Source organism: Thermothelomyces thermophilus, chromosome 2, assembly GCF_000226095.1.
Source record: "Thermothelomyces thermophilus ATCC 42464 chromosome 2, complete sequence".
Classification (NCBI taxonomy): domain Eukaryota; kingdom Fungi; phylum Ascomycota; class Sordariomycetes; order Sordariales; family Chaetomiaceae; genus Thermothelomyces; species Thermothelomyces thermophilus.
The window spans coordinates 1,485,698-1,512,856 of NC_016473.1; the positions used below are offsets into that span (position 1 = coordinate 1,485,698).

The 27,159-nt window shown below is 57.2% G+C and overlaps 6 protein-coding genes across 6 annotated transcripts; 5 read left to right on the forward strand and 1 right to left on the reverse strand.

Moving 5' to 3' along the window:
• The first annotated feature begins 439 nt into the window (after nucleotides 1-439).
• On the forward strand, nucleotides 440-3,526 carry MYCTH_2300704 (uncharacterized protein). The gene is made up of 5 exons (XM_003661335.1): nucleotides 440-1,604; nucleotides 1,664-1,779; nucleotides 1,830-2,390; nucleotides 2,449-2,540; nucleotides 2,601-3,526. The coding sequence occupies exons 1-5, from the start codon at nucleotides 519-521 to the stop codon at nucleotides 3,425-3,427; spliced, it is 2,682 nt and encodes an 893-aa protein (XP_003661383.1). The 5' UTR covers nucleotides 440-518; the 3' UTR covers nucleotides 3,428-3,526.
• A 1,095-nt stretch (nucleotides 3,527-4,621) lies between these two features.
• On the forward strand, nucleotides 4,622-5,673 carry MYCTH_2300706 (uncharacterized protein). The gene has a single exon (XM_003661336.1). It carries the CDS (start codon nucleotides 4,640-4,642, stop codon nucleotides 5,387-5,389), a length of 750 nt encoding a protein of 249 aa, XP_003661384.1. The 5' UTR covers nucleotides 4,622-4,639; the 3' UTR covers nucleotides 5,390-5,673.
• Nucleotides 5,674-7,419: 1,746 nt separating this feature from the next.
• Nucleotides 7,420-9,641, forward strand: MYCTH_2300708 (uncharacterized protein). Its single transcript, XM_003661337.1, has 2 exons — nucleotides 7,420-9,254; nucleotides 9,389-9,641. The coding sequence occupies exons 1-2, from the start codon at nucleotides 7,641-7,643 to the stop codon at nucleotides 9,428-9,430; spliced, it is 1,656 nt and encodes a 551-aa protein (XP_003661385.1). The 5' UTR covers nucleotides 7,420-7,640; the 3' UTR covers nucleotides 9,431-9,641.
• Nucleotides 9,642-10,261: 620 nt separating this feature from the next.
• On the reverse strand, nucleotides 10,262-14,345 carry MYCTH_2300709 (uncharacterized protein). Its single transcript, XM_003661338.1, has one exon. It carries the CDS (start codon nucleotides 14,214-14,216, stop codon nucleotides 10,266-10,268), a length of 3,951 nt encoding a protein of 1,316 aa, XP_003661386.1. The 5' UTR covers nucleotides 14,217-14,345; the 3' UTR covers nucleotides 10,262-10,265.
• A 6,391-nt stretch (nucleotides 14,346-20,736) lies between these two features.
• On the forward strand, nucleotides 20,737-22,990 carry MYCTH_2300711 (uncharacterized protein). The gene has a single exon (XM_003661339.1). The coding sequence runs from the start codon at nucleotides 20,841-20,843 to the stop codon at nucleotides 22,593-22,595; it is 1,755 nt and encodes a 584-aa protein (XP_003661387.1). The 5' UTR covers nucleotides 20,737-20,840; the 3' UTR covers nucleotides 22,596-22,990.
• A 1,395-nt stretch (nucleotides 22,991-24,385) lies between these two features.
• Nucleotides 24,386-26,201, forward strand: MYCTH_2300713 (uncharacterized protein). Its single transcript, XM_003661340.1, has 3 exons — nucleotides 24,386-24,718; nucleotides 24,784-25,783; nucleotides 25,943-26,201. Exons 1-3 carry the CDS (start codon nucleotides 24,617-24,619, stop codon nucleotides 26,167-26,169), a joined length of 1,329 nt encoding a protein of 442 aa, XP_003661388.1. The 5' UTR covers nucleotides 24,386-24,616; the 3' UTR covers nucleotides 26,170-26,201.
• Nucleotides 26,202-27,159: the final 958 nt, after the last annotated feature.

Sequence of the window (27,159 nt, forward strand, 5' to 3'; positions counted from 1 at the left end):
GAAAGAATGAGACATGCAACGCCACGCCGAGCACCAAACATGTGTAAAATACCTGTACACTAGGATCGGGAATCAAGTTGGAAAAGGGCCGTTTCCCGATCCATGAAGACCCCTGTCCGGGTCGACTGGAAAGGTTACCTGCCGAGGCATCGGATATGGTGGGGCGTTCGTCGGTCGGTCGGTGCCATCATCGCCGGATCACCGACGACCCGCCCGCCCACAACAAGATTGTTCAATAGTTTGGCGTGCTTGGATTCCGATTTGGCTCAACATGAGGCTCTCTTACCTGGTCTCCACTTCCTCTAGCCGTCCCTGAGTGTGGAGCACAGACCAGCGCCATGAACCGTTACGGCGTGGCGGTCTGCAGGGTAAGTGCGCCGCGGCGGCGCGTGCCAACGTGTTAAGCGAGCGTATTTGATCCACCAGAACTTTGACCTGACTTCAGTCCATGCCCTCTCTTCTCGGTTGCGGCTGGACTGTTCCGATAGACACGGGATCCCACCTGGCCCTTCGACAGGATGCCTCCCGGCGAGGCATACGGCAACCAGGGCCAGCAGCAGCATCCGCAGCAGCATCAATTCCAAGTGCACCCGCAGGCGCGGCAATTACACCCCCAGCCTCAACACCTTCCGCCGCTGCACTCTGGCCCACAAGCGCCCCCGCTACCACAGCCATCACTGTTACCACATCCTCAATACGCGAATCCATATCCCGGCGGACACCAGCAGTATCAACAACAACATCGACAGCACCAATACCAGCACCTGCACCAGCACCTGCACCAGCAGCAGCACGTACAATATGTCCATCCCGCATATGCCCAGCAACAGCAACCTGCGCCATTCTACCCGAACGATACTCCGCAACAGCCGTACCGAAACTACAATGGCGCCTTTCACCAGTTCACACCCGCACCTGCACCCGCAACCGCTCCCGCTCCCGCTCCCATCCCCAATCCTACTCTCGCTCCGCAGTCCGCGCCGCTCCCGCACCCTACGCACACGTCAACGCCGATGCCAGCGCCCATACAGTTTGTCGACCCGTCTTATATGCAACATGGCCCTGCCACGAGACCGCCTGGAGTCCCGCCTCCTGTGTCACAGCCACCATCCGCTCCCTTGTTGAACCCTCAATTATCTCGCCCGGCCGCCCAGCCGAAAGCTCCATGTCCGATGCCTGTAAACCCAAGCCCAAAGCTTGAAGAGAAATGGCCGCCGTCCCGGGGAACGCCAAAGCTGCTTACAAAAGAGCCCAGGCGCCCAAGTTCAAGCGCCGGAGTCACAAAGTCGCCGGCAACCCCGCAGGCACCCGCCCATGTCGAAACGCTTCCCCTGTTATTGTCCGTGGCGGAGGATTGCTTCGAGAAAGCCAATGCAGCCGCTCAGCGGCTTGCCAGAACCATGGGCCCAAGTGAAGTCGCGGAGCACCACAAGCTAATCGCTATAGGCTTGGGGTGCCTGGATGTAGCACTGAAGTCGAATAAGCTGTGGCCCCGGCTCGAGGCGAGGTTATGCCTACGTTATACCAGCATACTCATCGAGGAAACCACCAACATTACGGAGGCTGAGACGGCATTGACAAGAGGCATATCGGTGTGCGAGAAGGTAACATGGCGTTCCCTCGTCAAAAGTCAACGGGGACATAAAACTAACCTGAGCCCCAGCACCGTTTTCTTGATCTCAAGTACAGCTCACAATTCCTCCTGATGAAAACACTCTTCCAGCGGAACCAAAAGGCGGCCTTCAAATCCGTCGAAAGCCACATTGCTGATTGTACAACGTACGCTTCTTGGGGCCGACTCTTTACGGAGGTCTATTGACATATTCTAGGTATAAACATGTCCCTTGGATCTACGCCTTCCGCTTCCTCAAAGCCTCCTTCCACCTCCAGTCCGGTACGGCCGCCGACAACCATGCAATAGAGAACCTGCGCAAGATTGCCGGAATTGCCAGTCAACGCAATGACAAGGCCATCTTTGTCGTGGCCATGCTGCTTGAAGGCCTTGCCCACCTCAGCACGATGAAGGATGACTGGGCCACCCGGGTACAAATGTGCATTGCCCAGGTGTCGAAGCTTCAGCTCGATGAGAGCATCCGCATCCCGCAAACTGATGTGTTACTGCTTATGCTTGACCTAGCGTGCAGCCTCCATCAAAAAACCCACCAGATCTCAGCGCAGAAACTGAGTGCTCTTCAGAGAAGACTGGAAGAGCTGAAACAGGCCTCGAACTGGTCTTCTCAGCATGGAGAGATGCTGCTGCCCATCAACCGGATGCAGAACACGCAACAAATAGTCAGTGCCGACACGAGGGCGGTGCTGCGGCCTGGGGACGATAGGGTTGACTACCTAGTGATATCAGCACTGGGGAAACAAGAGGCATGGGCGCTGGCGTAAGTCTCGTTCGTCAACGTCTCCCAATGTGTGCAATTTCTCTAACGGCGGGTCAAGATATGTTCTCAATGGCATCGTGGCCCACTACAGAGCCACGACACCGGGCCGTAGCTCGGGCATGTGGGGGGAAGCGATAAGGCTATTAGAAGGCAAGATAAAAAAACACACTCGCCGTGACATTTGATATTGTCATCTGACCGAGTCCCTAGAGAGCAAAACCGGGCCGTCTTCTTACAGCCTCCCGGAGGCTTTGAAGCAAGCAGAGTGGGCAAAGGAGCTCTCCTGCTACGCACACGTCCTCACCGGACTCCAGGCGGCGACTCTATCCGATTGGGCAAAAGTCAAGGCGTGTCTCAAAGCCATTGAACAACAAAAACCGGAATCAGAGCTCCTTGACGTCCTGACATTGTACCTGGAAGGGGTCTTCCACCAGGGCACAGCGGCGCTCGACAAAGCAACAGAAATCTGGAAAGACAAGCAATTCGAGATGGACTGGAGCGGAGCTCCCAAACCGGCCGGCAACCGCATCGCGACCGAGCTCTCCATCCTGGCGGCCCTCAATCGGCTCTGGATCATGCAGGACCCGGCGCAGGCGGACGACGCCGAAACGGCCGAGCTTGTGGACTTGCTGCGGCCCATCTGCGAGGACAACCCGGACCAGGAGATCCGCACCGTCTACAACCTCGTCCTCTCGTCGATCCGCACGAACCCGCCCCTGTCGATCAACCAGGTGAAGCGGCACATCCAGCAGTCGCTCAGCGGCGCCCAGCAGACCAGCAACACGCAGTACCTGGCCATCGCGCTCAACATCATGCGAGCTCGGCTGTTCGAGAACGTGGTAGGTGAGCAGGCGCTCAAGAGCGCTCGCGCCGGGTCGGCCCAGGCCAGGAAGAGCGGCAATGTCCTGTGGATGAGCGTGGCCGAGGGCATGCTGGCGCAGTCGTTTGAGATGCAGGGCGCGCTGGCCGAGGCCAGGGTTGCGCACGAGACCGGGGTGAGGCTGGCGAACGAGGCGTTTGCCAAGACGCAGGTTTGACTTTGGGCCTCAAACGTGCGTTAGCAAAGTCGCGGTGGTTATGATGTGCCATTTTACGATGGAAAAACTATGAGGGTTTTTGTATTTGGTTTCAGGCTTACTCGGGAGGTACTGTTTGGCGCATGAGCGACTGCCCCGTAGCACAGCCATGAGCCGGCGCGTATTTGGCGGGCTTAGAAGGATGTCGGCGTCGAGTTGATGGAAAATACCCCTGTTTATCAGACTACGCACTCGAAAGAACCGCGGTTCTTGCGAACGAGATGTTGTGTGAATACTCGGAGATGTCGAACTACCGAGGTACCTAATTATTTAATGGCACGTACACTCGTACTGTACAAACACGTACACGAGCCAAAAAAAAAAAAAAAAAAAAAAAAAAAAAAAAAAAAAAACGGGAGCAACACAAGGCTGTCAACAAGCTCATGTGGTGTGTGCCTTAATCTGGATTGCGCTGTCTGTCTGCTGAGCGTCCCTCAGCCGAACCTCGTCTTCACACACGATAGGGCAGTTCGGATATGGCGCATAACCCCATGGTGTTCCGACGGTTGCCCGAGCATTTGGGATGGCAGCCTGGTGCTATCCATTCCCGCGCCGCAGGCACGACCGATCCTTTTTACGACGAGATGAGGGCTGTTGAACCTTGCGACAAAACTGGGGAGGTTGAGCGTCGTCCTCCTCCATTCCGCTTCTTCCAGAAGCTCCAGGTTCCAGCGGAGATGGACTTGCATATTACGATCCACAGGCATACTCTTGACACTGACTCGGCGGTCCAGGAATGATACTTCAATCAATTGCTAAATGATGATAAAAATGCGACCTTGTTACAGATGAATTTTGTTTTCTCTCCATCAGCGGCCGGACGCTGCTTTGAAGCTCGTAGTTCGGTCGTCTTGGTCTTGTAGTTGCCACTATCAAGTTCAGAGAAGCAAGTCCGTTGCTTGGCGCTCTGGCATTTGGAATGCGATGCAACCGCGCAGCGCTCTCCGCCTTGGTTATCGATACCAAACTTTCAGAGATCCCTGCAACCTTTTTCTACATAGTAATCATTGTCAAACCGGCCTCGCCTCACCATCAACGCACTGAACAAACTGCACGACCTAATTTTGCCGCCACCCGATTAATTCCCGCTAGAGAGAACCGAAACTAGTACACCTGTTTCTCGACCAAAGAACCTCTCCAGCCCTTTACCGCCAAACAAGGAAACCAAGAAACATGTCATCTCTCGACCCGCCCGCACAAGCATCACCACCGTCCGCACCGCCCCCCTCCTCGTCGTCGTCGTCGTCGCCGTCGTCGTCGGGGGAGGAGCCGAACCGGAACCAGAACCGGAACCCGATCCTGCACAACGCGGCGCTGGCCATGGCCATCCTCTGCCCCGTGGCGCTGGTCCTGCCGACGCGCGGCGGGGGGCGGGCCAAGTCGACGCTGCAGAACGCCGTGCTGGGCGGCGGCGCCTTCTGGGGCGTCAACCAGCTGGCCGAGGACTACACGGGCAAGTCGATCACGGCGCGGTCCGCGGAGCGGTGGGGCGCCCTGCTGGGGGTCTCGGTCGGCGGCGCGGGCGCGGGCGCGGGCGACGGCAGCGGTGGCAATCACAAGGGGGACTCGAGTGAGAGCAGCAGCAGCAGCAGCAAGGTGGGGTTCATGCACAACCTGCCGACGGAGCGGGCGGCGCGGAACAAGGAGCTGATGGAGGCGGAGCGGCGGCGGAGGGCCGAGGCGGAAGGGAAGGAGTACGTACCCAAGAAGAAGGCGCCCGGGAGCCTGTGGGAGCGGCTGTGGATGGGCGGCGAGGAGGAAGGGTGGAAGGAGAGGCGGCTGGAGGAGGAGCGCAGGGCGATCGAGAGCGGCAAGGGCTACGGCGACCTGATCGCGGACCAGGTGACGGAGGTCTGGCGGGGGAAGAGCGGTGCTGCTGATGGGAATGGGGGAAAGGACGGGAAGGGGAACAAGAAAGAATAGAGAGTCTCTTTTTTTTTTTTTTTTTCTTCCCTTGACCGGCAGCGGCATAGGGAGGGAGGGTAGACGAGTTGAAGTGAAACGAAAAAAGTAAAGGGGCGCGCAGCGTTGACAGGTAAGGCGAGGAGATGATGAACGAACTAAATTACTGTTCGACGAGACTTGTATGTATATTAGTAAACTACCTTAGAGGACCGAGGTTGTATAACATGAATCATCTTGCATCTACTACAATGCTCCAACCCTCATCGTCTCTCTCCAGCAATGCTTCTAGCATGGCGGCGCGGCGTGGTGCCTTACTCTAGTAAGTGTGCCGACTGCTGGAAACGACCGAGAGCAGTTGCGTCGAGGCCAAGGAAAGCAATGCGGTCGCATTGATGGAAGGGTGGCATGAGCGATTAGCCCCGTCTTGTCCTGCCCGTAGTCGGCAGGAGCGAGCCTCGAGTCAGCTCTTCTCGCGGAGGGACTTTGGGTTGCTGACCTTCTGAGCTCTCTTGTGATGGCGGGGTGCTAAAACATTTTTGTTTGCTGTACGAAGTACATACGTACTGCCAAAGCTGCCAAATGGTCGGTCGTGGGTAATCCGTACACATCCGTGGTCCGGGCCAAAAGTTGAATGTGACGCTGTGGGATGCAAAGGCCGCGTCACATGTGTGGCTGTTGCTGTGCTCGATGCACGGCTGGGCGCACTATGGGTATGTCCAGTAACTACCAAACACGAGAGTGCATGCCTACCTATGCGCTGCATACTGTGGACCCCATAGTGTGGTGTTTGTGCGGTATTTACTTCGTATAGTATGGAGTAACTGAAACAAGTACCCGAAAATGTGTACAGTACGGATCAAAGCAACGCGGTGGATTTCATAGTAATGTTAAGATGTTTAAGTGTTCGTTGGAGTAAGGCGGCTCCCCCAACGGTCTGGCCCCATTGTCCTGCTGTCCGTAACCGGGGGACTGGCTCTGCGTGCATCAACTTGAAACATGCACCAGAATGCGACCGCCTGTGCCTAACTAGTGGCAAACCCCCGCGTTGCCAAAAGCCCAGAACCCGGGCCCATCGTGCTGCCGCTGTCTCAGGGCCCCAGAAGCCCCATCGATTCCCTCTGAGCCATTCATTGCTCAACAGTGTTCCTCGGTGTTGCCCTCAGTGTTGCACGCATGATTCAGCAAACGCTCGAGCTTCTTTCATCTTGATGCCGGCCGCGTTGCACGATGATGAGGTGACTGGGCGCGTCCCCCAAGATGGCGGCCTCCTACACAGCCTAACCAATTCTTCCCCACCGATCTGCCGCAATTGCTGCTGGACAATTTGGCAGGCGACGTCAGCTGTGGCTTTGTAGGGACAGCGTTGCCGACTTTGGAAATCCTAGGTCCCGCGCCCCGGCCATCAGAGCATCGCAAAAGAGCGAGCCTTTTCGCATCATTCCTCCTCTTCTTCTTCTCACGTCTTGTTGCCCATGCACTCGTACCGGGTATATCCGTAGTTCTCTTCACTCTGCAGTTTTCCTTCCTCACACCTTCCCACCTCTCCTACTCACTCGGCCCCACTGTGCCACTGTGGCCGTGCCGGTTAACAGGCAGTGAGAGCCCCACTCAGATGCGTATCCCAGTAGTTCCAGTGGTACTCCGTACGGGCTACAGGAAAGAAGCCCGATCGGCGGGCGGCCCTGGCAACCAGGAACCGGAAACACACGCCCTGCTTGAAATATCTGGGCAGTGAACAGGCCTACCTGTTCACATTTTTGGGTCAGAGGATTTCTCTGCTGCTTTCCAACCTTTTGCTGCCCAACATCGCGGCGTTCCAAACCCATTTTGTAGACCGCTGGTCAGTATTGTGAGACGGCGCGACGCGAGCGAACTTACTTCATCGCTCGTTCCCTTCAACCAGGAACGGTGTTCCCTTCACACACCCAAAACACCTACCGAGGCATCCCTGCACGCGCAGCCACCAGAACCGCCCCCGAATTTCTCGCTTCGAACTTTGTTGATCGGCTTTATTTGCTCTCCAAACTCTTGCAATCTACCTTTCGCCAGATCTTTTCGTTTTCACCGCCTGCCAACATTTGTTTTTTTCTTTTAATTTCCTGCCTCCCCACCTTCAGGTCCCGGGGGGCGGGCGTATGCTAGACTCGCAGTCGCGAGGACCGTTTCGCACTCCAGTTCGGCTCGCTTCAGACACCATTTGGCCGCAAGATTTGATTTCGGTGCCCTCGTGAGCCCGGGAGCTCCCCCCCTCCCCGGACCGAAACGAAAAATGGCAAACGAATACTACAACCAAAAGCCGCTGCCCGATCCAGTTAGCCCGGTCTACGACAGCGACCGGCCTGCACCGTCCTACTCTTCCTACTCCACGCCCGCTCCTTCGTCCAACTCGCGGCAGCATCTTGCGCCCGGAGATCGGCCACCGCAAGGGGTTTCTCCTTCGCCCTTCGACACTGTCTTCGACGATCATGTGTACCCGGCCAGCACACACTCGAGCATGCACCGATTGAGCCAACAGGACACGGGCTACCACGGCCATTCGCCCGTTTCCAACGACGGCATCCCCCTCCAGGACCGCCAGCGCCTGTCCTTCAAGGATGCCGAGATGCAGGACCACGTCTACGACGCGCCGCAGCCGAAAACGTCCCGGAGGGGACGCGTGCGCTTCGGCGAGCTGGGGATGCTGGGCTCCAACCGCAAGAAGATTCCGTTTGTCGTCTACTTCTTCACCCTCGTCCAGGTGGCCGTCTTCATCGGCGAGATCGTGAGGAACGGTGAGCAAATCCCCTTCCCCCCCTCTTTCCCTTCCTCTGCCCTCTCTCTCTCTCTCTCTCTCTCTCTCTCTCTCTCTCTCTCTCTCTCCTTTCCGTTCGCGAACCCCAGAATGGCCGTGGCGACTAACGGAACCCGACCAGCAACGGAAACCGGCTCTCCCATCATGACCCAGCCCTCCTTCAACCCCATGATCGGCCCGTCTCCCTACGTCCTCATCAACATGGGCGCCCGCTTCGTCCCCTGCATGCACAATGTCGACGGGATCCAAAACGCCAACAGGACCCTGCCCTGGCCGTGCCCTAGCACCACGACCAACGACCCGAACTCCCCCGAAAATCAATGCACCCTCGGAGATCTCTGCGGTTTCGGCGGCGTCCCCGAGCCGGCCTACAAACCCGGCACCCCGCTCGACACCAAGCCGGCTCCCAATCAGTGGTTCCGCTTCATCATCCCCATCTTCATGCACGCCGGCGTCATCCACATTGGCTTTAACATGCTCCTCCAGCTCACCCTCGCCCGCGACATGGAAAAGTCCATCGGCTCCATCCGCTTCTTCCTCGTCTACATGTCGGCGGGCATCTTTGGCTTCGTCATGGGCGGCAACTATGCCGGCAACGCCGTCGCCTCCACCGGCGCCTCGGGCTCCCTATTCGGCATCATCGCCCTGACCCTCCTCGACCTGCTCTACTCGTGGAAGGACCGCGTCAGCCCGGTCAAGGACCTCGTCTTTATCCTTCTCGACGTCATTATCTCCTTTGTCCTCGGCCTGCTCCCCGGCCTCGACAACTTCTCCCACATTGGCGGCTTCCTGATGGGCCTCGCCCTGGGCATCTGCGTCCTGCACTCGCCCAACTCCCTCCGCCGCCGCATCGGCGACGACGTTCCCTATGCCCACTCGGACGTCAGCGGCGGCTTTGCCGCCCAGGGCACGCCCCCGTCCTTCCTCAAGAACCCGGTCGGCTTCTTCAAGGGCCGGAAGCCGCTCTGGTGGGCCTGGTGGCTGATCCGCGCCGGCGCCCTCGTGCTCGTTACCGTCGTCTTCATCGTGCTGCTGAACAACTTTTATGTCGACCAGCGCACTTGCAGCTGGTGCAAGTACCTGAGTTGTCTGGTGAGTTCTCTTATCCTTCTCTTTCTCGGTGCTCTTCTCTCTCTCTCCCACCCCCCTCCTGTTTTGGACAAAAAATGAAATGAAATGAATATAAAAGCAAACGCCCGGCTAACGCTCTATCTTCCGTTTTACAGCCCATCCACGACTGGTGCTCAATTGGGGAACTGAACCTGTAATGGCCACAGCTTCGTCATCGGAAGCATTGCGCCGACCTTTGCATCCATATACATATTACGGGCTCGTCACGAAGCATCATGATGTCGTCTGATTTCCGGGATGGAATTCCTCTCAAAAATTTATTGGACGTACGGAGACAAAACAGGCGCCCAACTCACCGGGTTGTTTTTGCCGGGACATGGGTGAGAAAGAGGGAATATCATGAACCGGGGGGGTGGGGGGGCATGAGACTCTCACATGATGCATAGCAGTGGCGTTTGGGTCCTTTTTTCTTCTTCTTCCCTTTGGTCCTTTCTTTAGAGTTTATTGGTGCCGGTGCTGGCGGTATGATCTGTTCGGGGTGGGCGTGGTCTCTGTTCTGCATAGCCAGCCGGGGTTGGCCGTGTCCAGCGTTTGGTTTACCTACCCTAACCATGTAATCGTATTGATAAAGTGATGATAGATGATGGATTGTGTTGGGGAGATGATAAGTTGGGGCTTCGAAGTAGAGAAACAAAAGAAGAGGAAAATATCCGAGAAACTCGGATGTGTTGCATGACACCGTTTGAGAAATAGCGCATCTCTAGGTCTTCAAAAAAAGGTCGCCATGAGAACTCGTGATAGTTTGGAACGTGAGCTCGTATGGATTTTTTTCTCGAACGACATCGAGCATGCCATTTATTTTATGGTACAGTTCATGATGACGGTGGTGGTGGTGATGCTGCTGATGTCGACACATGTACTATACACGTTGATGGTACAAGCGATTCTATCCCCCGGAGTGCAACAACTCCCGCGATGTGGGAATTCGCCTCAATGGCGGACACGCCCCGTCATCTCTGAGTGAATCCAGAGCTAGCTCCTCCGCTTTCCCTTCCGCCCCGCCCTGTTATCATCGTCTTCCTCATTCCGCTCGGCCTTCTCCACCTCCTTCTTCTCCTTCTCCTTCTCGGGGCTCTCATCCTCTTCGCCGTCATCCTTTTCTTTTCCGTTCCCGCCCCCTTTTCCGGTGCCGTTGCCGTTGCCATTGCCCTTGCCGTACCCGCCGAGTGCCGCTTCGCCATAGACGCTCTCAAACGGCAGCGGCTCGTCCTCGCCGTAGACGTGGACGGGCTGGCCGCGCAGGCGCTCGTCCTCGCGGCGGCGGAACTTGCGCCCGCGGGCGCTGTACTTCTCGAGGCGGCCCGAGAACATCTCGCGCCAGCGGTTGGCGTCGGCCGCGTCCTCCGGGTAGAGCAGGTTTTTGCGCCGCTTGAGCACCATCTTGTACAGGTTGTGCGCGCGCTCGGGCTTGACCTCCTCGATGGCGTACTCGACCTGCCAGCGCTGGCGCGGGTGCAGCTTCTCGGGCCGCGTGACGTATTGGCCGTCCACCTTGTTCCGGACCGTGAGGATCAGCCCGTAGAGCTCGCCCGTGTCGCGCTCTTCGGCGGGGAACTTGGCCTTGCCGGGGGCGTCGGCGGCCGCTGGGGGGCTTTCCGTGGCGGCTTGTTTCGCCTTCGGTTCTGGCTCTGACTTTGGTTGGGAAGAAGCCTTGGGTGGCGTGGCGGGCGCCTCTCCCGCATCTTTCGCGGCTGGGGCTGGGAAGGGGATGGGTGCTGACTCTGTTGGCCGGGCGGTAGGTGACTCGGTGGTCCCTGTGGGCTGAGACTTCTCCTTCTCGGAGTGCTTACCGGCCTCCGCGGCCTCGGCAGACGTTGGGGATGCAGCTGCCGAGTCTTTTGGTGGTGTGACTGGCGCCTCCTTCGTGTTCACCGCCGTCTCGCCCTTCGCCTCGGCATGTTCAGGCCGGGTCGTCGGCCCAGCAGACACGCTAGGCTCGGTTGGTTTTACTTGCTGGCCATCCTCAGCGAGCACTTCGCCAGTCTCCACCACCCCGCTACCTGCACCTTCTCCAGCTTTGTCCCCTTGGGGCGGCTGGTCCGTGAGTTCTGAGAGAAGCCTCTCAATCTTCCTCAACTTGAGTGCGTACTCCGACTCGTCCTCGTCGATGACATCCTCTCTCTCCTTGAGGGAGGTGCGCTGTTCGCTCGGTGCAGCCCGAATCTGGGTCGCCAGCTTTACGATCAGGTCCTTCAGGGTCGGCTCCTCGGCTGACGAGCTCTCGGTTGCGGCAGGCTGAGCGTCATATTCATGTGGTTCCCCGCTCGACTGCTCGGCTTGCTCCGTCGCCTCCGGCACGATGCTCGGCGTGGCACCCGACCCCGCACTTCTCTCGACAGCTGGCTCGGCCTCGCCTGATGCCGCGGGCTCCGGAGCGTCATGGTCCTCGGGTGCGGCACGGCGGCCGTTGCCAGTCAGGGCTTCGAGGAAAGCGTCGACGTAGCGCTGTGTCTCGTCGGACGCGGCGTTTCGGAGAAGCCCGCTCTCCTGCAGAGCGTCCTCGATGGCCTCACGGACGAAGGTCACGCCATGCTCCTCATCCTCCAGCTCGTCCTCCACTTTGAGCATCACCTCTTCCCAGGCGGCAGAGCTCGTGATCTCCTCGCCGTCGCTCTCGTCCATGTCATGCTCTTCGGCGTCGTCCAGGGACTCCTCTCCGCCGTCCTCCTCGTCCAGCGCGCGCGCCTCTTCGACGACTCCCATCATCTGGCGCTCGAACTCTTCGACCTTGGCTCGCGTGGCTCCCTGGATCTCCTCGATCTCCCTCGGGGTGACGGGTTTGGCAAAGATGTACATGAACGGAGTCTCTTCGCCTCTCGTCTCGAAGTGGAGGCGCAGTGAACGGCCCGGGTACTTCTTGGTCACCTTGTCCAGCACCTTGTTGAGCAGGTAGACGCTCAGCTTGAACTCGCGGTCGCCCAGTGTCGTGTTCTCCTGGCCGTGCAGCGAAAGGTCCATTTCCTGGAGGGGAATGTACTGGAAGCCAAAGATGCGCTCCGTGTTGTGGTAGGCGACGAAGATGCCGTCCATGCGGCCCATGCGGACCTGGAGCGAGTACTTCAGGAAGGCGGAGCGGATCATGTCATAATACTCGCGCTCGAACGACTCCCAGTTGCCGAAGCGGGTACGGATCTCGTAGCCCAAGCCCTTGTGGAAGTCTTGGGCATCCATGCGGATGGAGATGACGGCTCTCGTCTTGAGGTCGAACATGCCGGTGCCCGGGAGCCGGGGATCGTAGGCGTCGAGCTGGGATCGCATCAAAAAGTCGCCCAGGGTGGTGTAATGGTACGACTCCGGCCCGTTCCGCTCCTCCTCGGTCAGCTGGTCCGAGTTTATTTTGCGGTACTTTTCGAACTCTTGCTTGGGCAACGTCAGGAATTTCTCCATGGACTTGCCCAGCATACTGAGGATGTTTGCGGTGTCGAACTCCTTGTCGGCGTCGATAGCGTAAGTGCCGTCCTTCCAGTGGAGGAATGTGGCGGCCGGAGCGCGCATGATGCGCGTGAAGCGATACGAGTCAATCTCGAAGTTCTTTGACAGCATGCAGGGGTTGATGGGCCTCCAGGCCGAGAGAAGGTAGTGGAAATGGGCCAAGGTGGAAGTCATGCTCGAGGTGGAGCCCGTGTACTTCTTCTGGTGCTCGGCGGCCGTCTTGATGAGGGTCATGTCCTTGGAAGACGTGACGTACTGCTTGATGGCCTCGAAATCGAACTCCTTGATGGGCATGATGCGCTCTAGGTAGGGATCGAAATTGAAGACGCGGGAACGAGGGTCGCGGATATGGTAGACGCCGGGGTTGAAGAGCACGCGGTCCAGGCCATAGGCTAATCTGGGCACGGGTGGTTGTTCCTTCTCTATAGGCGTCAACTCGATCTTGGCCGCGTCGATGCGGTTGACCACGAATCCCGTTGTTCCCTTGCCCTTCCTCTTCGCATGCCTTGCAACGGCGGAGAGCGGGGTGAGGGAGGACAAGGTCTTGGAAGCTTTCGACGACGAGGCTGCAGGCTTGGATTTGGACGTGGACTTGGGCGTCTTAGAGGAAGCTTTCGCAGACAGTTTCTCTGCTGGCTTTGCTGGCTCCTGTGTCGGCTTCTTGGCCGGCTTCTCGGCGGCGGGCTCGGCTGGTTCTGCGTCCGCCTTTGCTTCTGCCTTAGCTTCTGCCTTTGCCTTGGCGAAGCCCAACGCCTCAGCTAAGCTCTTTTGCCGTTTTGTAGTTGCTGTCTTCGCCTCCTTTGGCGCAGCGGCCGGGGCTTTCTCGCACGGCGCATGCTCCGCCGTCTGTTTGACCAACTGAGCATCATCCCGCAGCTCCTGGCGGAGAACCTTCTTCAGCATGACGAGGGCACCCTCCAGCGTCTTCTCATCCTGTGGTGATGATGATGATGAACCCTTCCCTTTCCCAGGCTTCTCCTCCGAGCTGGAGCCGGAAGCGGGAGCTGTTTGTGGTGTCTCTGTTTCGGTGCCGGCGTGGGCATCTTTGGTCTGGGGAGTCGATTGGCGCTGGTCGGCCTTGATCTCCTTCAGCACATTGAGGGTCTCTCGCCAGAGCTGGTGCGTCGTCGTCGGTGATGATGCTGATGCCGAAGCGGACGAAGCTCTTGATCGCCGAGCTTTCCGCTTCCGCTGACGCTTGCTCGGCTTTGATCGCTTGGGTGTCTTAGCTTGCTCCGCGGTCTGCTGTTCGGCGGTCTGTGTATCCTTTTGCTGCTGCTGCTCCTGCTGCGACGGCGGTGTTGGTGGTGGTGGTGATGGCGGCGGCGGCGGCGGGTGCTGGTCAGGCGGCGACGAGTAATGGCGTGCTGCACACAATCTGGCGACGGCTCCCGGCAGCCTCGTGGCGCCGCTGGCGAGCAGCGCGCGGCATGATGTGCAGATGAACCCAGTCTTCCAAGCGCTGCGTGCTTGTCTGGTCAATTGTAACATGGCAACGCGCTTGGCTCAGGGTCGCGGTCAAAGCCTGGAGTGGTGGACGTCGTGATCCGGGCGTCGTGATCCGGCCGTCGCGAGTTTCGTCAATTGGTTTGAACGCGATCTCTGCACCCGCGGCCTTATCGTGATTTTACTGCTTGTCACCGACCCCAGCCCCTGTCAACCTTTTTTTTCAGCCCACTTGCCTGCTTTGGGTAGGTTCCACTTTTCGTCTTTGCCGGTGCGGGTGCGAGAGGGGAAGGATCGGGGGCGGATGCCGGAGTCCGGTGGGTCCGTCCGGCCCCCGTCGCCGGTCCCGTGTGCAAGATTTAGTTCTGGTTCCGGCCAGCGATCCCTTGACACACTTTCTGGTATTCTGTCGCCTGATCGTAGGTTATACTCACACAGGGCTCGAGGTTGACATTGATTAGGCGATGCCAGAACGAGCGTTCCAGTCGATGGCGTAATAGAAGTTGTTGATCTAAGGCTGACTTCCATTTAGCTGTCACCCGAAACGTGAGAGAAGAGGCTGCAGCCAGGAACAACCGTGTGCGAGTCCGGCAGTCAGCAGGCCCCGCGATAAATCAGGACAAATTCGTCCTGCAACGAGTCATTGCAGGCATCATCCATCCAAATTGGAAACCCCGGAGGATACTGAGGGGTGTTTGTCCAACTTGAATGGTACGCCTCAAATTGCCGAGGACGGAGAGCACGGTATGGAAATGCTGTAGCTGTCAGGCCCAAAGCACAAGTACCTTGTCCTCAATAAAAAACAACATTATCCAATCCATCGAGCAATGTCAGAGCGAACGTCTTGGACCTGGTAGTGAAAATGTCGTAGCTCTCCGGAACCTCCAGGTGCAGGTTTGGGGGGATCTAGGGTGCCATCAGGTGCCCATATTGGGGGGCACGAAACGCGAAATCGTACAATCAATGTGTGCTTGGAGCGGTGGCATACGATACCGTATTGGCGTGAGGTAATGGGTGCGTTTGTTTTGCTGACTTCTAGGGAAGAGCTCCTCGGGTTAATGCTTGAAGGAAGAACGAGTCTCAGTGGCAGGCGAAGGAAGCCTGGTACGGAAGTAGTTGGGTTTCGTATTAAGGAAGTCACGTAGTTATAGTGCACGCAGCGAGGACTTGCGATTCGTGATCTCACAGCAAAACTCTTCCTGATCGTTCCAGTTTGAGCGTGCGGTAGCACGAGTGCATGTCCTCAAGCTCTTCTCATAATTTCACCTTATTTTGGATGTCTGAATCAAGCCCTCAGCTTAGCAAATTCCACCGCCGATTCTCCGGTTTCCCTTCATCCATCCTATGCCTAATAGGCCTGATACATTGTATCCGAAGAGACACACAGATTTGCCATCTTGTGGTCAAATCCTGTGTACATTCTGTATACACTAGCTGGCACATTATGACTCTCGGAAGGCTGGAAACTCCTTATTCGATCTGCAATATTCGACTGACAGGCGAGCCAAACCAGGCCAACTCGGTAAGCCTGGTCTTGGCCCCACTTGCCCGATTGCTCTTGCCCTGTTGCGCTTCCTCTCCGGAAACCAGATCGAAGGCTGAAAAACTGCTTCCTTCTGGATTTGCCGCCTTTGACTCGCGAAGGGACCAAATGGGGTTCGGATCAAGAGGGGTTAGCTTCGGAACCCCTGATTCCTTTCAAGCCACACGCCCCGAACCCCTTCCACTCCTTTGCCGCGATTCCGACACGCACCGTATCTGACGACGAGAAAACCACCAACTAAAGAGCCACGTGCAAACGTAATGCGCTGTCGATGCAGCAGGTGCCTGCTGTCCAACCGCCTGGGCTCCTGCAAAGCTTGTCCGCTCTGTTCTTCCTCCCCCCAGTTTGCACTTTTATTTTGCTTTCCCTTACCCGCTCATATAACTCAATGACAACATGCCAGTCACTCCGCGGCGCGGTGGGATGAGATTGAAGCTTCTCACCCTTGCGGTTTTCTGTGGGGGGGGTCTCTTCGGGCGCGTGTTTCGTGAGCGTATCGCAGTGTCGGCCAGCCCATCCATGCCCAACGTCAATGATACTCAAAACGCCTGGCGACCCACGCCAGGCAAACCATACGAATTGTGGACTCCATACACAGCACACTACGGATTACTCCGTACCTGAGCAGCTCATCGTGGACTATTCCTTGCACTAGTCAACCATGGAAAAACAAACGTTAGCGGTAGGGGCGGGAACTCCCGTGCTGGCTGCTGGCTTGACGTCCTTCCAATCGGACTCGTCCCTTCAACGACGAAAGAAAAAAAAATTGCTTGGCTCGAGCCGAGCTGACCGATGACGTGATTGCGGACCATGATGGTTTTGCCTCGCAATCAAGGCTGGTTGGTGTTCAATCTGAGTCAGGCTAAGATGCCGTAAAAAAGACCCTCGGCCAGGCTCTTTCTTACCAGACTCGGGTTTCTGTTGGGCAGATGCCGCTGCTATGCGTGCCCTTTGTCCGTCTGCACATCGTGTACGGATTACATACTTTATGTACAGTACATACACAATGTGATGAGTGGGCGGTCTGAACACACGCCAGACTAGATTCTTTTCTCTTATCACTTTGATCGGAGGTGGCTTGGCTTTTTTCCACTCGCTTTATTTTTACACCTCTGTTTGACGTACATACATACGCTGACGAGGAGTGCATGCGCATCTGTCATCGATCTGTCAAGATCCGTGCAGGGCTCTTTCTCAGGGCTTCTCCTGCCGAGGAAACTCGACCGGCCAGTGCACCTCTTGCGACTCAAACTCCCCAACCCCCGCTTACGGCGGCTGCTTGAGGCGGATATGAACCGGCCAGAAAACCAGATTTCTGCGGATGCATGTGCTCCGCTTCTGATGTTGCCTCCCATTCAGCCGCGACAGAGTCGAGCTCTTCTCCGTTTTGTCCGTTTGCTCTCCAGGTACGAGGTCGCGTTTGCGTGTCACGGACCAGCCTCCCCGTGGTTAAAACCGTTGAAACCTTGACGGTGGTACATAGCTACGCTTCGCGACGAACCTATACGAATCGGGAGGGCATGTGGCAATTCGGCGCGATGGGATTTGCCTTCCTCATGGGGACCCCACGGCAAGGGGTGTGTTCTATTAGGTAATGGTCTTCACGACGACGCAACGCCCGCCAAGACGAGCGGCGGGATGGGCCCATTAGAGTAGACTTCGTACACTACATGTTGGATTTCAAGTCTTGACAGCACGATGATGCTCTGAAATTGGCGGAAGATTGTCTTAGATTCCGGTCCTAGCAAGGCAATGCCACGATTGATAAGCGCGCCCGGGAGATACCCGTACAGACCGTTCTTTGGGCCCGAAGCTCGACAAACGTTACACTAGCCATCCAGAACTACAGACAGACCCGCAAGCCGAATCTTGGCCTGGGGCGTGTTTTGCATCGTCGTCAAGGTGCGTGTACGGAATATTTGACTCGGCTGGTCTGGGGACGGGAGCATTCACCAAATGTACCATTTGCACATGTACTGTATAGGATGCACTCCTGGGTCCTCCGGGTCGTCTTCCCGCCGTGGCATGATGTGGTATCACCCGGAGGCTGCCGTGACGAGCGTATGCCGTCTACCTTCGTTTTGTGCCGTTTGTCGCAGCGTTTCGGCGTTGCATGTCTTCCTTGACCGCGCAGCGATTGGCCAAGCGTTGAGTGACTACTCGGGAGCCGGATGGCGATTCAAGCCTCGCAAATCACGAAACCCTTTTGCGGGCAGCGCCTTCAAGCACCTTGTTTGTTGAGCCGAAGTCGTGCGCGAACCAGAATCACGCTTCTCCGCTTCACTGCCTTGCGAATGTCGTTGCTCGCTGCGGCCGTGGGAGTGACAAACGACCGTTCCGAAACATGCCGGGCCACCGCTACTCTGATACCATAGCGACCCGTTATCGCGATATCGCTCGCCTGGCAAGGCGCAACGGCGAACGGGTCTGCGCACTGTTGCGGTACCCGATAAGGCGCAAGGATGCGTAGTACAAGCTCCTTTCTTTTCTGCCGGCCGAGAATCATCAATCCTACACTAGACTACCTGACACTAGTTATCGGTACCATACAGCAAGCGAGCCTTCAGGGGTTAGAGAGTTTGGGGTGCTCGTGACCTCAACTCTTCGTTCCAGCGTATTGGGACGGGCGACAGTGAGACGGACGATCGCAAAAAGGCCGAGACAGTGCGCGCTGAATGCTGTGTGACGATCCAGCGGCACAACGGCAGAGTGTGCAACACGTTGCAGGGGGGAAAAGGGTGAGACGAGGCCAATAACAAGTTGCAGAGTTTCAAGCACGACTGTAGCTGGCTGTACGATGGCGAGCCTGGTCGTGGTCTGCGACACGGTGAGTCTTGCGACATTGAGGCGTGTTGAGGCGCTTATCTTGCAGCTGCCAAAATGCGGCATCGCACTGGTCGAGGATGGGAGTACGGGAGCTTACCCGGCTGCTGAGGTGCGATGGTGCGATAGGCCAGTAAGAAGCCGCATGGGAAACTGTTCAGCGGTTGCCAAAGTTCAGGCAGGTGTACTGTACGGAGTAATGGGAGTCAGTGCAGCGATCGAGGTCTGCGACTTCCCCGTGCAACTTTCCTCGGAAGCAACTGGAATAATCGCATCGCATAGATGTGCTCAAGTTCTTTTAGCTTAAGTCTTTCCACCTCTCGCTGAGGTAGGTGCCTATCTTACTTGTAAGTCTTTCAAAGTTGCCCAGAAAATCGAGCCAAGCATGTCGGCTCGGGGAAACTGCGTCTGGAACACAGAGAGACACTCTTATCTCAACCGTGACCCCCACAGTGGGTGATCCATGTGGCATCCCTTGGGTTCCACTCCAAACCCCTGTCAATGCTGCCTCAAAGCTCTACTCACAAAGTTTCTTTCGGTGTCAGGCACTTAACGGCGAGGACCTTGCGGGCCGGTTTGGGACAAACGGAACCACTTCACCAGCCAGCAAAGACACGATAGATCTGGGGACGAGGCGTTTGGAGCATGGCTGTTCTACCACTGGCTACGCCCATGTGCTGCAGCGCCCGCGCCGTCCCTTTTCAACGTTTCCTTCGACGTTTGACACGCACTAAACTCGGCCGCCGCTTGCGCCCACCTTTTCCACAACAACCCGGCGGCTTCATCTCCACGTCCCGCCCACGCTCGCGCAAAGGCTTTTTTTCACAAGCGCGGCAGTTCGTTCCCACTTCCCAGTCGATCCGCAAAATGTATTACACACAACATACTAGTGTACGGAGTAGTGCACGGTAGAATCTCCACCAGCCAGACCGCCTTCATTGTTTTGCGCCATGCTCGGCAGCCAGGGGACGCGAACTGCGGTCTTGCAGGACAAACATATGGATTGGACATATGTACATACATTATTGCAGTGGAGGACAAACGAACTGGAGACGGAATGCCATGTTGCGGCCCGGGCTTGCAGAAGACAATTGTCACGTCACTTGGCGCAATCGCTGCGTCGATGGGGGCCCAAAAGTACAACGGCCGCCAAGTCGTGGAAGGACCTCGTAGTGCCGCATTGGGAGGAACCTCCCCACACGAGAATGCGACCCGCAGAGGCTCCGGTATCTCGCTATTGACGAGGACCCGCGGCCGCGTCTCCGAGACAGGCCTGGTACCTTCTTGCCCACTTGGCAAGCAATTTATCTCGCTCAAATCCTAGCAGCCGGCCCTATCTCCTGGGTATCATCCCTCCCTCTTTTCCGCAGCCCACGACCTCGCCAACCGTGGCGCTGCTCTTCGTCTTTCTTCTCTCCTGTATCTCGTCATCATTTTTCACCTTTCTTTTTTTCCCTTCCCACTTGGGCACTTTTTATCTTGTTCGCCTCAACGGACCCACAGGCTGTCACAAAAATACCCGCCCTCTGCGCTGCGACACCAACGACTCGGCTGGCCGTTATCGGGAACGCCAGTCTCTCCACAGATTTGTCTAAACGTTATCTACGCTCCGCCGGGAAGCAGCCGCGCTGCCGCTGTGGACTCCTCGTCGGATCTGGGGAATTTCTCCTGCACTGGCCTTCCCCGCCCATCAGCAACCCGAGGCAAGCAGACTTGCACGCTCGGTATCAGATACCGCCAGATCGGGCACCGCAGCCCCAGGATTTCACTGAGGGGCCCCCCGCCATTTTTAAATCGTCTATCAGCCCGCCTGTTCCTTGGTTTCTCGTTTGCCTCGACCCTGATCGCGTCCCGTATTGGCACTTGATAACACCGGCCTTGTCGCCCGCCTGGCGGTCCTTTGTAACACGACATATCTGCTTGCACAGAGCCTCTTGTTCAGGGGACCCTCGCGGGCAGACCCATAACCCCCATATCTCACACACACACTCCTCCCGCCCCCCCCCCCCCTTTCGCCTTCCCCTTTCTGGCGTCGATTTCACCGTCGCTCCATGGATATCACCCGGCTAGTTCAGCTCCTGACTGCCATGTGTGATTTCCGATAGGACGTTGTCGTCTGGTCGTTACTCCTTTCTCGCTAGCCCTCCCCATATCCCTTTTATTTTCATGTCATCGACGCCCACCCCAATCCCGGTGATCACCATTCGCGCTGCTGCCTCACCACCGCCAACCTGCGGCACCCTCGAGGCCGCAGGACGCCTCTCACTCTCGGAGCGTTGATCAGCCATCCAGCAATATCAGCAATGTCGGCACACTCGGCTTCTCCATCTCCGTTGCAATCGCCGGCCAACGGCCTCGCGGATGAGAGCAGGATGCCCAAGGGACATTGTCGATACATCCTTCTCCAACCCGAGATCAAGGGCCAAAGGTGTGCTTGTGTCAACTTCACACTCAACAAGGGCATCCCCGGCTCTACCTGCGAATGTGGCCATCTGGCATGTTACCACAACAGAGAGCCTGATGTCTCTGCAGACCAGAGGCAGGAGCTTGAACAGTTGAAGCGGCGGCTGCAGCATCTCGAGGAGCAGCTCTCCAGGGGGCAGGAGGACGTACTGGACAGCGTCGTCAGCAGGCTGAACGAAGTGGAGGAGCACCTGGAGAAGAGCAAGGAAGAAGTCGGGGAGCAAATAAAAGGGGCTTACCGGAACGTCAGCATCAGCTGGCGGTCTATCGAACAGGCGGAGCGCAGGAGCCAGCAGCACGACGAGCAACTCCGCCACATATACGACAAGCTGCGCGACCACGACGAGCAGCTCGACAGGGTGCACGCCGGACAGCTCGAGCTCCGAGATGCGGACCTAAGCTTGGAAGAGCGCATCGAGAACCTGACCGAGACGCTCGAGGAGGAGGAAGAAGCGCGCCTCGCGGCGGCGCTCGCCGCCCGGCCGCAGCGGAGGAGGTCAACATCCGACACGTCCCGCCCAAGCGTCCCGTTGGGCCCTTTAGGGGCGGGGGCCGCCCACCAAGTCCCGTATCCGTCGCCAACGGGCGGCCCCATCAGCACCAGCACCTTCTCAGAAGTCTGCGACGGAACCGGGCGCGACGCCAAACGCTCAACTCGCCATTTTTGTCGGCACCCCTCCTCTCCGCGACCGGCACTCTCCCCACCTGTCCGGCCCACCGGCCCCTGGACGGTCCACATCTCCCTCCTCCCCCATGCCTCTGTGCCCATGCCCTTCGAGCGCAACACGACTGCCTACCAGCGCTGCCTCTCGCGGGGCCTGCATCGCATGGTAGCCGTGCAAGGCCGAGACGCGGCCTCGTTCAAGGAGGCCGTCGAGAAGGCGTTCGGGCAGTTCCTCCGCGGGCGCGAGTGGATGCCGCTGCAGGCGAAGCTGTGCGACGCCGCCACGCTGCAGGGCCTCCCGATGCTGCGGCGGCTGGACGACCCGAAACGGCGCAACCCGCGCCTGGTCCTGGGCGGCGACCCAGCGTGTGACCACGAGTTCCTGCGCCGCCACTGCGCCGTCGTCGACCCGCACGGCGTCATCGACTCGCTGTACATCGCCATGCGCAACCACACCATCAGCTGGCACACGCTACGCCACGCGCCCGTCTTCATGGAGGGGCTCGAGGACTGCTGGGCCTACGACCCCCTGCTGGATAAGGATCCCTTTGACGACGCCGACATTGCGGTCGATGACGAAGCCCGGCCCGCTGCGGGAGACATCACTACCGCGCTGCCGCCTTCTGCGGGCGGCGTGGCCGGGCTCAAGAGGCCGCTATCGGAGATGTCCCGATCCAATAGCTTCGGCTCCGATGGGAATTCTTCTGGTGCTGCCGCGGCATTACAGGGGTCCTCGTCGTCATCATCATCATCATCTTCTTCTTCTTCTTCTTCTTCTTCCTCCTCCTCCTCCTCCTCTAACACCACCTCTACCGCCGCCGCCACCGGAGACATGATGGGTGATGAGGCTCGTGTCAAGAGACCATGTCCTGCCCCGCCGTCAGCGTCGATTGTGGAGATTCGGAGGAGGGATACCATCAAGACTGCTTGAGCGGTGGAAGCACATACGTATTCACCGTTTGTCGAGCATGGGGCCGCGTGAGAGAGGGGACTTGAAATGCGTCATGAACAGAACAGAACGCGCACATGAGATAGACTGGGTCGCTCATAGAGCACGACGACTGGGGGGGTAATGTTATAGACTCTGCGGGTGTTTTGAGGACTGTTTGGAAGTGGTCGCGGCGTTCTTTTACCTTCTTAAGGAGAAAATTGCGGCGTACAGCGATATTCGTGCGGAATTTTCCGGTGTTTTCAACAGAGGTCGGGGGAGGGGGGAAGTCGGTTGGGTTGTTCTTTGGCAACGGGGTATTTGTTATTCGTTTTAGCTTCACCCCTCCCCATTTATGTTTTATCGAATGAAGTCGCCTATTCTCTTTTTTTTGATGCCTTTCACAAGCTCGCTGGGGCGGGCTCAGTGAACTGGGCAGCAGAGGTGCTGACAGGACGGATGGACAGCGAGTGCTCGAGACACAAGGCCTGCCATGACGGTGATGTCTGCAGATCTCGAAGGTCGGGAGAGACGATATGTGCACCTTTGCGCTGCAGTGCGCAGTTTGCGAAGGCCCCCAACTGGAGTCGGATGTTGGAATCAAACCTCTGAATACTCCCTTCCCTACCCCCTTCCACCCGAATGATCTCTTTGCGTGGTGACACTGTTTGGGGAGCGACAGCGCGCGGCTGGTCATGACTTGACGGGAAGCAAGTCGGAAGTCGGAAGTCGTCGTGATGTCAGCGCACGGAGGGAGAACAATCGTGCTACAACGGGTGCTCGTCTATTTTCCTGGCTGGATGCAGAAGATCTTCCACACAAGTGCCCGCCCGCTTTCGGCAGCGGCCTCTGCTCTTGCTCAATTGGATGATGTGCCGGGTCGGTCTCAATCCCCGTCGGGTGTGCCCGAGCTAAAGCGACCAGTCATCAGGACCAATGGCGCAGAAGAGTGAGGTTACACAGGGGTTGAGGACAAGGAGCAGGTGGTACCATCCGTTGCCGCTCAATGTTGGCCGCCACGCTTGGTCGTAGATCCTTTCTGCTGCCATCATCTGATGGGAACCGGTTCGAGTTGAAAAGAGCGCTCGAAACACCGCCATTCTGTACACCGTAACCGTAGAGTACATATTATCGGTAGTATGCGCATATATTGCCGTTCAGCCCTTGAAAATTAAGGTCGCGAAAGAGGCACACTTGAGAAACCATTCGCTCCCAAATCGTCGGGCTGCATCTCGTTATTGAAGGCGCTGGGCGGTTGTGTAAGGTCCGGAAGCTGGCTGCTAAGAGTGAAAGAGGCATGCCTTTGGGATCAGCTAAGGCTGGCGAGTGAATCTTACGCTTACGAATCATGGCTGGGAGTAGATGCTTCACCCATACATAGTACTCCGTATTACTATAGAGATTCTGGATCTAGTGTCCCAGTCAGGTTTCAGCCAATGCGAGGGTCCTCATGAATGCCGCAGAGCATTTTGGCCTCCGTATTCGAATTTCGACGTGCTGAAAGCACAGGCGATGGAATGCAGAAAATTCCTACCTTAAACCACTACGTGGCGGGAGATATTTGTAGGCAACTATGAGTAGTGTATAGTACGAACTACTGTACAGAGTAAGCTTGGTAAGGTAGTTCTTGGTTTGTAGTGGATCCAAAGGAAAGGCACGGGCCGCACAGCTGAAAATGACTTTGGTAGGTGCGGCAACAATTTAAGTACTGCAATGTATCTCCTAGCGCAGATAAGGCGTTGAGATACAAGATTGCACTTCGCACTCAACTTCCGATCGCGCGCCACCACCAACAGCAGGGCAGCCTTGCAAGGGCCCAACATCGCATCTTTCATCACATCACGCAGCCGGCCTTCTTGACGATCGACTTGCTTCTCAAATACCCTCTTGGTCCCCGATCCTCTAGACATTTTTTTTTGGGTTTCAAGTCTTTAATTTCGTTATTTCTAGCACTACGAGAAGAATCACAACGCTCGATAATCAACATCCCGCGCGGCGCGTCGCGTCGCACACCCCCGCCCATCATGGATCTCGACATTGAAATGGACGTCGACGACGTCCAGGACATGCCGGTTCCTGCGATTCCTGCGGCATACACCGAAGATGTGGTTGCCGAAGACGAACAGGTTCGAATTGGCGGCTCGATTCCCACTTTCGCTCGGTGCGATGCGCTGACTGCCGCCCCTCTCAGGAACCCGGAGAGGTCGAGGAGGGGCCCAACGGGGGGGACAATGGCGACGCCTCAGACAAGGCCAAGGCGCCGGTGCCGTACAAGGTGCACATCAAGGGGCTGGACACATTCAATCCAGACGACGTCAAGGGCTATCTAGCAGAGCACTACAGCACGAGCGAACTCAACCGCGTCGAGTGGATTGACGACACATGTGCCAACTATATTTTCAAGTCCGATCGCATAGCACAGGAAGCCCTCGTTGCGCTCGCGGCAGTGGAAATTGCCGACGTGACGCAGCTGCCCCCGCTCGAGAACATACCCGCTAAGAGCTATTCGCAAAAGCCCGAGTGCAGCTTGCTCGTTCGATTTGCTGTGGAAGGAGACAAGAAAGTGGCCGGGGCTGCGGAGCGCAGCCGGTTCTACCTGCTCCACCCGGAGTACGACCCCGGGGAGCGCCGGCGGCGGGGTGAGCTCGGCCGGGGAAGATACCGAGATCGGGACGACCGCTACCGAAGGGACAGAAGGAACGACAGGCGGAGGGATTCCAGAGACGAGGAAGAGCCCGAGTCGTTCGACGTCAACCTCTACGACGATGACGAATCGGCGCTGGCGACACGGGCCCGGAGACGCTCGCGCCCGAGGCGTCGCTCCATGTCTCGCTCTTCCGATACCAGGGGGGCTGCTCAGCGAAATCGGGACAAGGAGCTCTTCCCCGACAAGCTATCAGGGAGTTTGGGGCGCAGTTTGCGTGACCGGTCCGCCTCGCCGGTACGAGACCGCGACGGGGATGCTGAGATGGATCTGGATGAGGCCGCGCGGGCAGCTGCAGCGATGCGCAGCCGGGAAAGGGGGCGCTCGATAAAAGAGCGCCTGTCGCGCGACAACAGTACCAAGGAGTTGTTCCCGTCTAAGGAGATCAACAGGAAGAAAGAGCTGTTTCCTTCCAAGGTCAACTCATCGGGTGGCGGCGGTACGGCGCAGATGGATAAGGTCAACGACACGACGGTGTTGACGACTGGTATGTCTCGACTCTCTCTCGCGGCGAGGCTGGCGCAAGTGCTCTAGTCTCAACACGTACGCGCGCGCACACACACACACACACACTCTCTCTCTCTCAGCGACAAATCTGTCACCACCAACCCCACTCACTCAGTTCGCTCATTGACACACGCTTCAGCAAGTCTTGCAGACCGGATTACCGCACCAAGCGCGGGCGGCTTTAGCATACGCGGCATGGCAAACAAGCGCAGCGATGACCAGGGCATAGCCATCAAAGGCACCGGACCAACGGTTAGGGAACTGTTTCCCGAGAAATTTGGCACCAACGCCGGCAAGGAACTGTTTGCCGAAAAACTCGAGGGGAGGGGCAAGCGAAGACAAAAAGCGGAGGACATGTTCACCTAGCTGTAAAGAGAGTGGTGTTGGAGGTGGGGGGGGGGGGGGGGGGGGGAGGGAAGCGGAGAATAAGGAGCCAGTCACCGCCCAGCGGCACCATGCCAAACTAGATGGCGAGTGTGCTTTGCGGTCGTCGACGGGCAAGACTCGTCGCTTCAAACATCCACCCCTTCACAGATGGCCACAAGATAGGAGATGGCCACGAAGCGGCTTGCCCATGGTTCCCCCCTCGAATAAAATGACGAAAGCAGATATCCGCTGAGGGAAACGGACCAGTGACGGTTTCTGACCAACAACATTGACTTGGGTTCGGCCTCGAGGTGAAAAACCGACTCGGCCGTTGCTGATGCAGTAAAACCGTGTTGACCGAGTGGAAAGAGAGACTGATGTGGATTCGATCCATCGTTGAATTCAATGATAGGACTGGAATGCGGCACAGAAACGAGCTTCCGTTGCTGGCGTCGGCGCCGGCGGGTATAAAATAACAGGTTTCAGTCTTGGCTTAACTCCCACTAAGAGGAGTGATGCCCCATGCATCTTATGTGTTTGTGCCTGGTCTGAGTTGGATTCCGAGTGATTTATATCTTGGGCCTGCCGACCTGAATCTCGCCGTTGTCAAGTCCATCAAGCGACCTGTCCCTAACCCCGTGAAGTAGATCGAGACAGAGGCGGCACTTCACGAGGTGTTGAACTAGTCGTTGAACTAGTCAAGATAGATATATTCTTATAAACTCCGATGAATTTTCTTGTTATGCTGGATGAACGTCGGGCAACGCCTTTATGCCTGCATGTTGCATCGTATGAAGCTGAGGCTGCATGACATGGCATAGCATCACCCCCCTCTGTCTTGAGGCCCTTTCACGAGGTTTTCTCGCAGCCAAGTGACGTGTCGATGCGGAAGTAAAAACTCAGCCCCAGGTGATTGAGTAAGTTCCGGTTTCTCTCCGGCTCTAGGCCGGTGTGATTAGGTGCCTTTACTTGTTATATGTAAATGACAGT